Here is a 14,137-nt window from a genome sequence, read left to right on the forward strand (position 1 = left end):
CTCTCTGTCTCTCTCTCTCTCTCTCTCTCTGTCTCTCTCTCTCTCTCCCTCCCTCCTCCATCCCCAGATTTGGGATTTTTTTTACACAATGTTTCATACCTAACAGTTGTGGTCAAATATCATTGTGTCAGTGTGGTACATACACTAAAAAGCACTGAATTTGGAGTCAGAAGACTTGGGTAACTTAATACCTGTTACTTTGGGCAAATTTGGAAAGTTGCTTAACCTCTCGCCTTCAATTTCCTCATTTTTAAGTAAAGATAATGAATTAGATGACCTCTTTTGAAGTCCCTTCCAATGCTAAATCTATCATCCTATAATCTATTCATAGAATAACTCATTTATCCATAGATCTGACTAAGTAAAAGCCAGATCCAGCTAAATCAACAGTCAATAAATAACCAGTAAGCATTTATTTATTACCTATTATGTGCTAGGCATTGTACTAAATTCTGGGGATACAAATACAAAGGAGAGGTAGTCCCTGCCCTCAAAGCATTTATAATCTAAAAGAGAAAGACAGCAAACAAACAAGAAAGATGAAAAGGAGTTGGGAAGTAGGTACCTGGCATGGGGGCGTAATGGAGAACCCAAAGGAGAACAAACTAAATTCAGCCAAGTAGAAACTGAGATGTCACTATGAAGTAGGAAGTTGCTTAGTTATTATGTCAATTATAAGCTTATTTAGACAACTTATTACAGACAATGTGGATAATTTAACCCAAAGAGGTTCTATATCTGGAAGTGTGTTAATAACTGTCTTGTTTTATGGGGTAGAGGCAGACACTGGGCCTTGCTATCTCCCACAAGATGGATGTGTAGCCACTCGCTAACCAATTTCACTATTGATTGGCATAGAAGTTTTGACCTGCTTTGTTTCCAATCTGGACAGGTCTGTCCCTCCTTAGGCATTCTTATGGCCCCCACCCTTAAGTGCTGGACTTAGTGTGGACACCATATTGGTTTTAGCCTTACTGTAGCTCTGATCTACTAAACTCAAGCAGCCTAACAGCCTCACCCTCCTGAGTAGCAGGGATTACAGGCATGAGTTACCATACTCATCCAATGGGTTTTGAATGAAAGAGAAGTAGTTCAGCCTCTTTAGTGTTTCTATATTTCTGACAGATGTTAATCTTTAGGATTCTTGAATGAGAAACAGAAATTCTCAAGAATTTCTCAAATTCTAAGTTATTCTGTATTTTTTCCTAACATTTTATTGATGTTTTAAAATAATAATTGACCAGAATCATAAATAGTGAATCAGTTTTTTAAATAAAAGTTTCAGAGGTTTTCTGTAAAAAATAAATGATACTAAATGCATGGTTTATTATTAGTATGAGCCAATAGTTTGTGCTGATGATTTAAAGCATATCTGGCAATAAGCTGACTGATTTCCTTTGTCTTTCATGAAGTATTTCCAACATTCTTCGTACTCTTTATTCATTATTATGAATATCTAAAAATATTATTTTAACAATATTGTCCAGATAATAAACATGGGTGCTAGGAGGATAGTGATGCTATTAAGAGAAATGGGAGAATTTAGAGGAGAGTGGATTTGGAGGAAACTCCCTCAGCCCTACATTTTAAGGTTCAGGTGCCAATTGTGAATCAAGATGGAGACAAATGTCCTGGAAACATTGGTAATGTAGGATTGAGAGTTTGGTGCCAGATCTATAAATTTGGGGGTCCAAAACCACAGAGGTGATATTTGTATCATTCGGGGTTGATGATATTTATGGTGGAGAAATTGAGAAAGAGAAAAGAAAAAGTAGTACATGACCTTAGAGAGCACCCATACTCGGGAAACAGAAGAAGAAAGAGTGATCAAAGGAGAGTAAGAAAATATGATCCTAAGAGAAAGAAAACAAAACAAAAGTGTGTTGATGAATCGATAAAAAAAAAAGTAAGTAAAAATAGATTCAGAATAAGACACAGACAACCCATTTGACCATGTTAAATTTGAAATATAGACAGCTAGTTATATGCTTTTTGTGATTTCATATAGTCCTCTTTTTCTCTTCTTTGTATATGAAAATATTCATGTTTGTTGATGCTTGTCAATTTCATAATAAAAAGGAAATTTTGGGGGGCAGAGCCAAGATGGTGTAGAAGCAGGAAAACTCTGTGAGCTCCCCCCATAACCACCTCAAATACCTATAATTATGACTCTAAACAAATTTTAGAGCTACAGAACCCACAAAGTGACAGAGAGAAACAAATCTCCGGCTGAAGGCAGCCTGATAGGCAGACAGGAAGGGTCCATTGCAACATGCTGGGAGCTGAGCCCAGCCGTGCATGAGCCTATGGTTTTAGCCCCAGGGCAGCCCTGACCAGCAGCGGCTAAAGCAGACTGCAGGAGAGTGGATCACCAGCAGCTGTGGCAGTTTCCAGAATTATCAACCCATAAATGCCAAAGACAAAGTAAGAGGTCAGTGTGGAACTCTGTTAGAACTGGGGGAGAAAGAGTATAGTCTGGCTCTTGCCCCTGGAGCAAGAAGTGGCAAAGGTGCAGTGGCCATGCAGCCACCTCCATATGACTGCTTCAGAGCTCCTGGCCTGAGGATCATGGGGGACCAAGCGACCATTCAGAGGGTAATTGCTCTTGCTTTAACCTGCTTGGATCTGGATCACTGCTTGGGTGGAAGTCCTGGGGTGTGTGACCAGTGAGCCAGAGCATATGGAGGCTGCAGAGAGGGCATCCAACTAATAGCTCCAGCAGCTGCCAAACCCAAGAGATTTGGGACAAAGTTCTCCTCTCTGGAAGCAGAGTTCTACTGCGGCAAAGAGCTCAAAAGTCAAGTAACTAAGTGGCAACATGAGCAAGCAAAGGAAGCAAAGCAAGCACAGCAATCAAACCTTATATTCCTTTTTTTGGGGACAAAAAAGGATCAAAGCATGGAACAGGAGGAAGAAAACAAAGTCAGAACTCCTGCACCAAAAGCTTCCTAGAAAAATACAAATTGGTTACAGGCCATGGAGGAGCTCAAAAAAGATTTTGAAAATCAAGTAAGAGAAGTGGGGGAAAAATTTGGAAGAGAAATGAGAATGATGCAGGAAAATCATGAAAAACGAGTCAACAACCTGACTGAAGAAAATAACACCTTAAAAAATAGACTAACTCAAATGGCAAAAGAGGCCCAAAAAGCTAATGAGGAGAAGAATGCCTTAAAAAGTCAAATTTGCCAGATGGAGAAAGAATTTCAAAAGCTCACTGACGACAATCATTCCTTCAGAATTAGATTGAAGCAAATGGAAGCTAATGACTTTATGAAAAATCAAGATGCTATTAAACAGATCCAAACAAATGAAAGAATAGAAGGCAATGTGAAATATCTCATTGGGAAAACCACTGACCTGGAAAATAGATCCAGGAGAAATAATTTTAAAATTATTGGACTACCTGAAAGTCATGATCCAAAAAAGAACCTAGAAATCATCCTTCAAGAAATTCTCATGGAAAATTGCCCTGATGTTTTAGAACCAGAGGGAAAAATAGAGGTTGAAAGAATCCACCGATCACCTCCTGAAAAAAGATCCCAAAAAGACAACTCCTAGGAATATTATAGCCAGGTTCCGGAATTCCCAGATCAAGGAGAAAATATTACAAGCAGTCAAGAAGAAACAATTTGAATATTGGGGAAACACTATCAGGATAACACAAGATGTAGCAGCTTCTACATTAGGGATCGAAGGTCTTGGAATATGATATTCCAGAGGTCAAAGGAGCTAGGATTAAAACCAAGAGTCACCTACCCAGCAAAACTGAGTATTGTATTTTGGGGGAAAATATGGTCATTCAGTGGAATAGAGGACTTTGAAGTATTCTTGATGAAAAAACCAGAGTTGAATAGAAAATTTGACATTCAGATACAATAACAGGGAAAAGAAATCATAAGGAATTTATCAAAATTGAACTATTTACATTCCTACATGGAAAAATGATAATTGTAACTTATGAAAATTTTCTCAGTATGAGGATAGTTGAAGGGAATATATATGTATACATACATATATGTGTCTATATAGAAGGGCATATGTGCATATGAATACATATGTGAGTATGTGTATATATGTGTATAGGTTTACATAGACAGAGGGCACAGGATCAATTGAATAGGAAGGTATGATATTTAAAAAAATAAAATTAAAAAGTGAGAGAGGAATATAATGAGAGAAGATAGGGAGAGACAGAATAGGGTAAATTATCTCATATATAAGAGGCAAGGGAAAACTGTTACAATGGAGGGGAAGAACAGGAAGGCAACCTTACTCTCATTGAGTACATGAGATCATTCCATGTATGACTGCCTTATAATTTTGTCTTTTTCCACTTTAATTGTGAATGGTTTAAGAAAAAGTTGCTGTTTTTTAATTTGTTTTATGATATTAAATTTTTATTAGTGCATTAAAAAAATTTTTTAGAGAAATCAGAAAACCTTAGCACAGTGCCTATAATATAACCATTCATATTATACACACAGATGCACACATACATATGTGTATGTGTAATATATATATACACACACACATATAATACATAATTGTATATAACCATTCTATATAATGCATAACCACATTGTTGAGTGCAATTAATAACAATAACAACCTTACTCTCATTGAATTTGTCTTAAGGAGGGAATAACATACACACTAAACTGGGTATCTTACCTTTCAGGAAAGTAAAGGGGAAAGGGATAAGTGGGAGGATGATAAGAAGGGAGGGCAGATGGGGGGGAGGGTAATTAGAAGCACACACTTTTGAAAAGGGACAGGGTCAAAGCAGAAAATAGAACAAATGGGGGGCAGGATAGGATGGAGGGAAATATAGTCAGTCTTTCACAATATATTTACCATGGAATTGTCTTGCATAACTACACATGTACAATCTATATTGAATTGCTTATCTTCCCAGTAAGGATGGATGACAAGGGAAGAAGAGAAAGATTATGGAATTTAAAGTTTTAAAATGAAATGTTTAAAAAATTGTTATTATTATTTTACATGCAACTAGGAAATAAGATATACAGGCACTGGGGTATGGAGATCCATCTTGCCCTACTGGAAAGTTGGAGAGGGGGTAGGGGGGGATATAGGAGAGAGCAGATTGGGGGAGGGGGTATTTAGTAGGATTGCTGTTTTGGAGTAGTGGGTAGGGGAAAGACAGGGAGAAATTTTGTAACTGTAACTTGTGGAAATGAATGCTGTAAACTAAATATAAACCAAAAATCTAAAAAAATTTACCTCTTAAAAAAGGGAAATTTTTCAAGGAAAAGAAATTATCATAGAACTAAGAGGAAAACCAAAAGACATCAGTGACATGGAGACCAATGATAGAGAATCTGAGAGACAATAGAGTGGACAGTATCCAAAGCTACAAGAGAAGTCACGTAGAATGAGGAGAGAGAAAGGGCCATTGGATCTAGCAGTTATGATATATTTTTAACCTGGGAAGGAGATTTCTGTCAAGTGGTAGGATCAGAATTCAGAATGTGGAGGATTGAAACACGAGTGGATTCTATTGGAGTGGGGGCAGTCTTTTTGTGTATGGCTACTTTCCAACCACAAGGGTAGTTGGATCATAGTGATGCAAAAAAACAAAGAAGAAGAAAGAAAGAGAGAGAGGAAAAAGTGAGTGGGGGGCAGATGGGTGAATAAGCATATGGAAGCAAGTCTTTTCACTTTAGTGGGCTATATCTTTTATTCATCATTAAAATGAAAGAGTTGAATTAGATGCTATCTCAGGTCCCTTCCAGATCTTTATCTCTGATTCAATCAATTACTCTTAATTCTTGTCTCTGAATTTAACTTAACTACTTTTTTTTCCCAAAAGAAAATACAATGTTGGAGCCTATATACTTTAGTTATTTCTACATTCATCTTTCTAGTTTCAAAAGTGTAACAAATTCAATTAACTTGCAAATGGTAAGTCTGACACATTTCTTTCTGTTCACTCACAGTTACTTATGGATAATAGTGCCAGGATTTCATTCTCAACAGAGTAATAACCTTTTGGTTTGGTCCATGTATTATGGATGGAAGACTAAGTATGAAGTTAATAACTTTATTCCCAGTCTATAAAATAATATGTTGGCTAAAGACCCTGGCTAAATCTCATAGGGTCAATGACTCAGCTGCCTTGAATTTGGTTAATGACAAGTCTCTAGCTTCTAAAATCGAGGCGTTTGTTGCTGTGTACTACTTTCGAAATCTACTTTTTCCCTTTAGATCACTGTAACAGATGAGGAGGTTAGTAATCCATCCTTTTTAGATCTGGTGAGGACTCCCCAAATGAGGAAATGCACACTTATTCTAATGTTTGCTTGGTAAGTTCCAATTGCATTGAATTTTAAAAAGCCTTAAGTGTGTTAATTTTACAAAGACCCCTTGCCTTCACCTCTAATAGGAGTTCATCACTTATTTGTTTTGCTCTGGTTTTTCTTGATGTTATTCCAGGTTCACAAGTGCAGTGGTTTACCAAGGACTTGTCATGCGCCTGGGAATCATAGGTGGAAACCTCTATATAGATTTTTTTATCTCAGGAGTTGTGGAATTGCCAGGAGCTCTCCTGATTTTACTAACGATTGAGCGTATTGGACGACGCCTTCCCTTTGCAGTGAGCAACATAGTAGCTGGGATCGCATGTCTTGTTACGGCATTCTTACCAGAAGGTAACTATTTTTCCAGAATTTATTGATGATCATAATTCTTAGAAGCCTATGGCAGAACAAGCAGATATTGAAGATGTAACAGCCCATTTGGATTATAGGATCATAAATTTAGAACTGGAATTTTAGTGATCATACAGTCCGACCCCCTTACTTTACAGATGAGGGGACCCAGAGAAAGCCATTGTAGTAAGCAGTCAAACATGGATTTGAACCCAGGTACTCTAAACTTCAAATGCAATGTTCTTTCTTCTGGGCTGTGTGATCGATGATTTCACTTGGCTTCACTGACTTAAAGTCAGCTAAGTATATGCTTATTGATAAAAGAGATAGCTATTATGTATTAATCATCAACATTTAGTATTTGCAACTGAATTCTACTATTAATTATGCTTAGTAGAGCTTACCTTAAAACTCTTGTAGGCACTGACTTACATTGAAACACAATGTAACAGGAGCTGGAAGAAAAGGTATCTTCAACCAAAAGGAATCCCTGTTCTAGGGGAAGATGCAAAATAATGGATTAATAATTTACTTTTTGTAGAGAAGGTATGAACTCAGTGAAATGATAGAGTGGGTTCAGTTCTGTTTTAGGTTCATGGCATTTGTCAGACAAGTACAAGAAGAGCAGATGACTTACAACCAGGTGGCCAGGGTGCAATGGTGGAGTGAGAAACTTGGGTAGGGCTAACTAGATGTAACAGACCACATGACGTAATCACCAGTCAGGCCAAGACAGCTCCATGGATGGCTCCAGAATTGGGAAGCAGGGCAAACAAGGGGAACTGGATGGGATGGGATGATGTAACAATGCTTTAAGTATTGAGTAGCCTCTTGACATTCAGTTCCAAGAGTATCCTCAGAAGAACACTCTAGCTAACTTTCAGTCCAGTAAACCCAACATTTGTGGACGAAAAATCTTCTAGGCACATACAAAAAATTTTCCTGTCTGTATTCTAGCCCCAAATTGGCTAGTTTTACATTAGCCCATATTCCTGAGCCCTGGTTGAAATTTGAAAAATAAAGAATTCTACTTATTTGTATTATTTTGTCATCTCGATTTTGATTTACTTAAGGTAACTCTAAAACCGGCATGAATTTTTATTTTACACTAATTTATTTCTACCTGAGAAAATCACCTTTTACTTTCAGAAAAATATTAGAAGCAAAATAAAACGTGCGTTTTGGCATTTTAATTAACTTCAGTATGATTATACTGGTTTCTGGTGTATTTGTTTAATTGGGGGGGAATGATGATTCCAGACCAGCAATTGATCAATGTTGAGAGATTCTCAAGGAAGAAACTCCTACTGCTAATGCTATGTGCTTCTGTGATATACACTCTACCCAACTTTAATTCAGATTCAAATGCAGATGTCACTTTTAGATGAATTACAAAGCTGCAGTCATTTTCAATCCTATATTCATTTTAACAGCAACAATAATAAACTAGCTAGTATTTATATTGTGCTTTACATATGTTGTCTCATGCGATCAATTATTCTCTAATAATCGAGGTGCCTGGACAAATTTCCATTTCTATCTGGACATCACACTTCTCTATGCTCTTTGAAGTAGCTTCATGTGGACACAGCAATCTTTTTTAACCCAAGCACCAAATTCTGCAGGACTGTTGTGGTGACTGTCAGGGCTGCTCAAAGTTCCCCATTTTCTCTCTGAGGGATTTGAAGTTCCCATCTGATTTTAATAATTCATGTTTTAAAGTATTTTCCGTATCTCTAAGATTCTACAATTCCATAACCATGCAATTCTATGCAAAATGTGAAGCCAGTCATGAAAGCAAAAATTAAGGTGTGACATAAGGAAAAGAAATCTCCAAGTAAATTCTTGGGGGGGGGGGGGCAGGGAAGGACACAGAGAGAGAGAAATCCCTTTAAGTTAGAAGATCCTTGAGAGCTGGGACTATCTCGTTTTTCATTTTTGTATTCCTGGTACTAACACATGGAGAAGAGCACATGCATGTTCACATGCAAGTCCATACATCTAAAGTTGCACAGAATTTTGAGTCAGAAGGGACATCACTGACCTTTTAGTCTAACTCATCCCTAAAAAGGAATCCCCACTATAACATACCTGACAAGTAGATGACCGACCCTGGCTTAAAGGCTTCTAATAAGTGGGAACCCACTACTTCCTAATGTTTACCAGTTACTACCAAAGAAATGATTTCACAGAAGAAGTTATTGCTAAAATGGCTAAGATTATATGATCAAAATTGAAAGAGCCCTTGGAGATTTTCTAATTCATTCCTCTCCTTCCCTCCCTTTCTTCCTCCCCCCCCCCCCCATTTTAAAGTTGAGGGGCAAAAGAACCAGTGGGAAAGTAACTTACCCAAAGTTATACAGGTATTAAGTGGCAGGGGTAGGATTTGAATTCAGGTCTTTTGAATCTGGATTCTATCACACCACAAACAACATGTTCTTGGGTTTTGATTTATTTTTAACCACCGATACAGCCTTCATCTTGCACCTATATAGCCATTGCTCCTTTCAACTGGACTCTCCCTACAAATTACATTTATTTAGAAGAATAAAGACTTTAAGTACCAAACCTGGGTAGTAAAATTATTTCACCTTCGACTGCTAGTCTCTTCACTCCTGGATGGCATGAAGCCAGCAGAGATTGTGAAATCTGGGCACGATACAGGGAGCTTTGGCAACAATATCCACCCTTCATTATCCTGCACCTGGCACTGGGCACCACCTGCTCATTGAAGGAATGGGTTGGACTAGATTCCTCGTCCTTCTATCTGACATGAATAAGACACATGTTTACAACTATTCAGTGCTGGAACAGATGGCAGTCTAGCAAGCGTCAATTCTGTTCTCCTATTCCTCTCTGCCTTAACTGTTAGTGTGAGAGTTTATCTGGGGGAAACAGACATAGATAAATATTCAGCGCATTTACACTGAAAATAGACGCTAATACTCAAAACCATTATCTTGAATTAAAGTAATCGGCTTTTCTCATTGTTCCTCCTAGCTAGATTGTTACTTTGTTTAATGACTTTCAAGACTTTCCCTCCTCATTTGCTGAATATTTACTAACAGAATGAACTTGAATTCACTGAGACAGATTCTCCCATTCATTCATTAATTCAATGAGCATTTGTTAAGCTCCTCCTATGTGGTAGGCACTAGAAAGTCTTGTACAAAAAACAAAATGGTCCCTGCCTTAAGGAGCTTTTGTTTTATTTGAAGGACACAACCTGGATGTAGATATGTAAATTAATGATGTATACAAAGTAAATACAAAATTATTTCAGGGTGAGCAGAATGCCCATTTCTTTTGCATTTCCCTGAAACTTTTTCGGACCTCAAAAGTTAATGGCCCAATGAATGAAGGATTTGAAAATTTCATTTCAGAACAAATGTCATTTTTGTTGTTGAAAACTATATGCTTCAGAACATATTACTGTGCATTCATTCTTTGTCTTTTTTATAAGCCACATTTATATAGAGTTTTACAATTCTGAAAATATTTTCTTGCCAATCATTGTGCTGCATAGAAGTATTATACATTTTACATAATTAATGAATATATATTATATAATTATGTGTACATAATGTATAATTGATAATGCATCATATGCATCTGAGCCATTTTAAAGAAAACCTTGACCAGAATCATGAAACTAGTCATCGGGGAAGCTGAGACTTGAACCCAAGGCTTTTGAGGCCAATTCCAATTGACTTTCTACTATGCCACACCGACCACTCATAGCAGCCATATCTTCTTTTTTTTTTTTCAAAGCCCTTAGCAAATTTATGTTGCTGAATAAGGGGGGGAAAGTAACAATAGCAGTACTCATTAATAAATCATCAGTTTATAAAAAGTCATTCCTCTCCAGGGCTTCTTAAACTTTTCCCACTCATGACCCCCTCAGCACTTCTTAAATTGTGGGTTGCAGTGCCATCTTGACTCGACACCACTTTTCTATAAATTTAGGATCATATAGAAATAGTAAAAGTGTTGAGAATTTTTGGCAATTATAAGCTTCCAGAGGGCTGATGATATGTCTTACTTATCTAACCTAAAACACCTAACACAGTGTCCTCAGCATAGAAGTTATTTAATAAACATTTCTTGAATGAATGAATTACTTTGGGAGTGGAGGAAAGGAGTGTGTTTTTTTGTTTTGCCAAAGCCATTCCAAAGAGTTTATTTCACATGATTTGACTTGCCTACATGGGGCAGCTAGGTGGCAGGTGCAGTGGGCAGAGCACCAGGCCTGGAATAGAAACATTTATATTCCTGATTTGAAGTCTGGCCTCAGATACTTACTAGCTGTGTGACCCTGGGCAAGTCACTTAACCCTGTTTGCCTCAGTTTCTTCATCTGCAAAATGAGCTGAAGAAGGAAATGACAAACCACTCTAGTATCTTTGCCAAGAAAACCCTAAATGGGGTCAGGAAGAGTCAGACCTGACCAAAAAACATCTGAAACAACTGCCTACACATTTTCCCTGCCTGGAATTCAGTGAGTTAGCTAGCTGTTTTATTTTATTTTTTATTTTTCTAGAACATTTGGGACAGTTTTTTGTTACTTATTCAAAATACAGATACAGTACACTCCAAAAGGATATTTCTCTAGTGGCCTGAAAAGTTGCTTTATTTTGTGTATATGTGTATGGAGGGAAGGGAAAGGGGAGGGAGAGAGAGACAGAGAGACAGACAGAGAGAGAGAGAGAGAGAGAATGAGAATGAATATATTATTTAGCTCATTTGACTTTGTGGTAGGAATCTAACTGGTCTGCTGGGTGAAGACATCAGATCAGCTTGGCACAGTGGAAAAAGCTTTGAACTCAGAGTCAAGAGACCAAATCCCAGCTCTGTCACTTCCTAGCTGTATGATCTTGGGCATGTCACCTAACCTCTCAGGGCCTCTCAGTTTCCTCATCTGTAAAATGAGGGGCTTACACCAAATGGACTGCTTTCAGTTCTAATTTTGTGAGAATCATCCTGCTAGGTGATTTTTTAAAATGAAATGGAGAGCAGAGCAGAAGTCAATAAAGGAATAACATGGTGTAAAGTAAGGAATGACAACAGCCAGGATATTATTTTGAAGATCCTATGTGAAGGACAATACAAATACCTTTAGGAACTAGAAAAGAAAGACATCCAAGCCAGGACTTTGCCTTATATGTTCTGCTGTTTTATTACAGCTCTGTTCTGTGATGTCACCTGTGGTGGGAGGAGAGAATGTGAGGAGGGCACTTATCACATTACATTCACATATATATACCCAGACTCATATGCATACATCTGTATACATATACACAATGTATATTATACACACACACATATAGTGTATGTTGGCTACTGTTTGGTATATTATACGTACTTCAAAAACTACAGGGTTGTAGGAGGCACCAAGCAAATGCATTTTATGGTTAACATTAAATTGCTAACATTTCTTTTTGTATTTTCAGGGACACCGTGGTTGAGAACCTCAGTGGCTACTATAGGAAGACTGGGTATTACCATGGCCTTTGAAATTGTTTATTTGGTTAATTCAGAATTGTATCCAACAACATTAAGGTAATTACAATGTGTAACTCCCAGTTTCCCATTTCTAAATATTATGATTGAGATCTTTCAGGATAGACTTCAACATTTTGAAAAAGGCTATTTAGCTCAGTAACCTGTTGGCCCATGCCTAACTTTAGGGCAATACCCTCAAAACACATAACCTAGAATTTGCCTACAACAAAGCTTATGTGCCCCACAGCCTCTGTTTCATCTCTTTCATACATGATGTCTTTGAAATGAATGATGGAAATGTTTTCGGCCTTAGGGTTCTGGCACATAACTTAGTCTATCAAGGGGTCCCATTCAGCTACAGTCAAAGTTCTCTGGCATGGTTAGAGAATAGTCTGTTTGTTCATCATTACAAATATTTATTCATCTCAATTTGTACCCATTTTGTCGTCAGATGTTAATTGAATTAAATACCTAAGCTAGGTTCCTGTCTGATGAGACTTAAGAACACCATTTGTTATCTCAATTTCTATTTGCTGAAAGTGATGAGAAACTGACAGGTTTTGTGCTGTGTATTTCATAGAAGGATAGTTATAGATTGGGAGGGGTGGAACATTTTACATTTTTTTTTCTTACTGATATGTTAGCTTCCCAATAATGGACACCAACAGCTTTGACTGGGAGGAAACAGGGCTGAACTATGACTATTCAGATAGATATCCCACATGCCAAATGACACTCAGTAAATATACCTGTTGTTTGAATGATTTGGCAAAGAGATGGTACACCCATCAAAGAACACTTGACTATGAGCCAAAAGACCTGGGTTTCTATCCCCTGTTCTTCCACTTACTGGGCTCCAGTTCTTGGGAAAGGAGTTTCAACTAGATGTGTTCTAGAGACCTTTCGGGTTGTATCGCTCTATCATTAACCCCTCTACCTAGAGAGGGTTCAAGGCGCAGTGTTCCCGCAATCTCAAAAATCCACATAAAATTTTTTGGCCCTCCCTTCATACCAGAGAAGAAGTCTGAATTATTATGGTATTAAAAGATAAAATATGTTGATATTATACAATGCCATATATATGTATATATATAGCACATGCTCTGCATATGCATATAGTCTATGTGCTATATAGACATATGTCTATATAGCATATGTGTGTATATAAATGTAATTTCTGAGTTTCTAAACTTTTTTTGTGTCATCTGCTGGCCTTCATATATCATATGCAGCTCCCACAAAACTCCCCCCAAATTCCCATTTAATTTCTCATGCCCACCAGCGATATATAGAAACCCCAATGGGGAAAGTTGTGACATGGAAGGGATAACTGTAGTATTCCACCTTAGGCTAGCCATTGTTTTCAGATAATTAGCTTCCTAGAGCATAATATTCTTGTTTGCTCCATTTGCAGAGCTCACGTAGTCTACAAGTAGGAATAGAAACAATAAGAAAATAGGGGCTTTCAACTTCTGGGAAGTGCCGAGAGCCGGAAGGCATCCCCTTTCTTCACAGCCAGTCCCCACTAGAAGTAACAAAGGGGTTCCTTCATAAGCCCTCTGCTACTCTCTAGCTCTCATATGAAATTGCTGAAACCATTGTTGAAATGGAATCTGCCTTGTAGAAGATGTTGGCATCACCATCAATCGAAACACTTTTACTGCATGAAGTTTTGAATTCACTTAGAAGTAGAAATTCATGATGCAGCAAAAATGTCTTTGATGGCTTTCATCAAAGCAATAAAAAAAACATCTGCTTGGGGGGGGGAGGGGATTAGCTCCTTAGAAAACAAAATGATGGTGGAGGGATAAAGAATGGGGAACAGAGAAGGTGGGGGTGATTAAAGTTTAAAGTTATTATGAGTCAGAAATAACCTTAAATAAAAGCAAGCCAGCTCCGTTATGGCACTGCAATATTTTTATTAGCCGAGTTTGAAAGGCTTAAGCCATCATAGACACTTTCAAA

At 37.6% G+C, this 14,137-nt stretch overlaps 1 protein-coding gene across 1 annotated transcript in view; it reads left to right on the forward strand.

Moving 5' to 3' along the window:
* Positions 1-14,137, forward strand: part of SLC22A3 (solute carrier family 22 member 3) — a 132,280-nt gene that overhangs the window by 107,883 nt on the left and 10,260 nt on the right. The window contains exons 6-8 of the mRNA XM_069070367.1: positions 6,229-6,326; positions 6,457-6,671; positions 12,121-12,229. Coding sequence (XP_068926468.1) covers positions 6,229-6,326; positions 6,457-6,671; positions 12,121-12,229 — 422 coding nt within the window. The remainder of the gene's footprint in view (positions 1-6,228; positions 6,327-6,456; positions 6,672-12,120; positions 12,230-14,137) is intronic.

This window comes from Petaurus breviceps, unplaced genomic scaffold (genome assembly GCF_028583685.1).
Source record: "Petaurus breviceps papuanus isolate PSGF00001 unplaced genomic scaffold, PetGlider_PUasm1.0 90808, whole genome shotgun sequence".
In the NCBI taxonomy this organism is placed as follows: domain Eukaryota; kingdom Metazoa; phylum Chordata; class Mammalia; order Diprotodontia; family Petauridae; genus Petaurus; species Petaurus breviceps.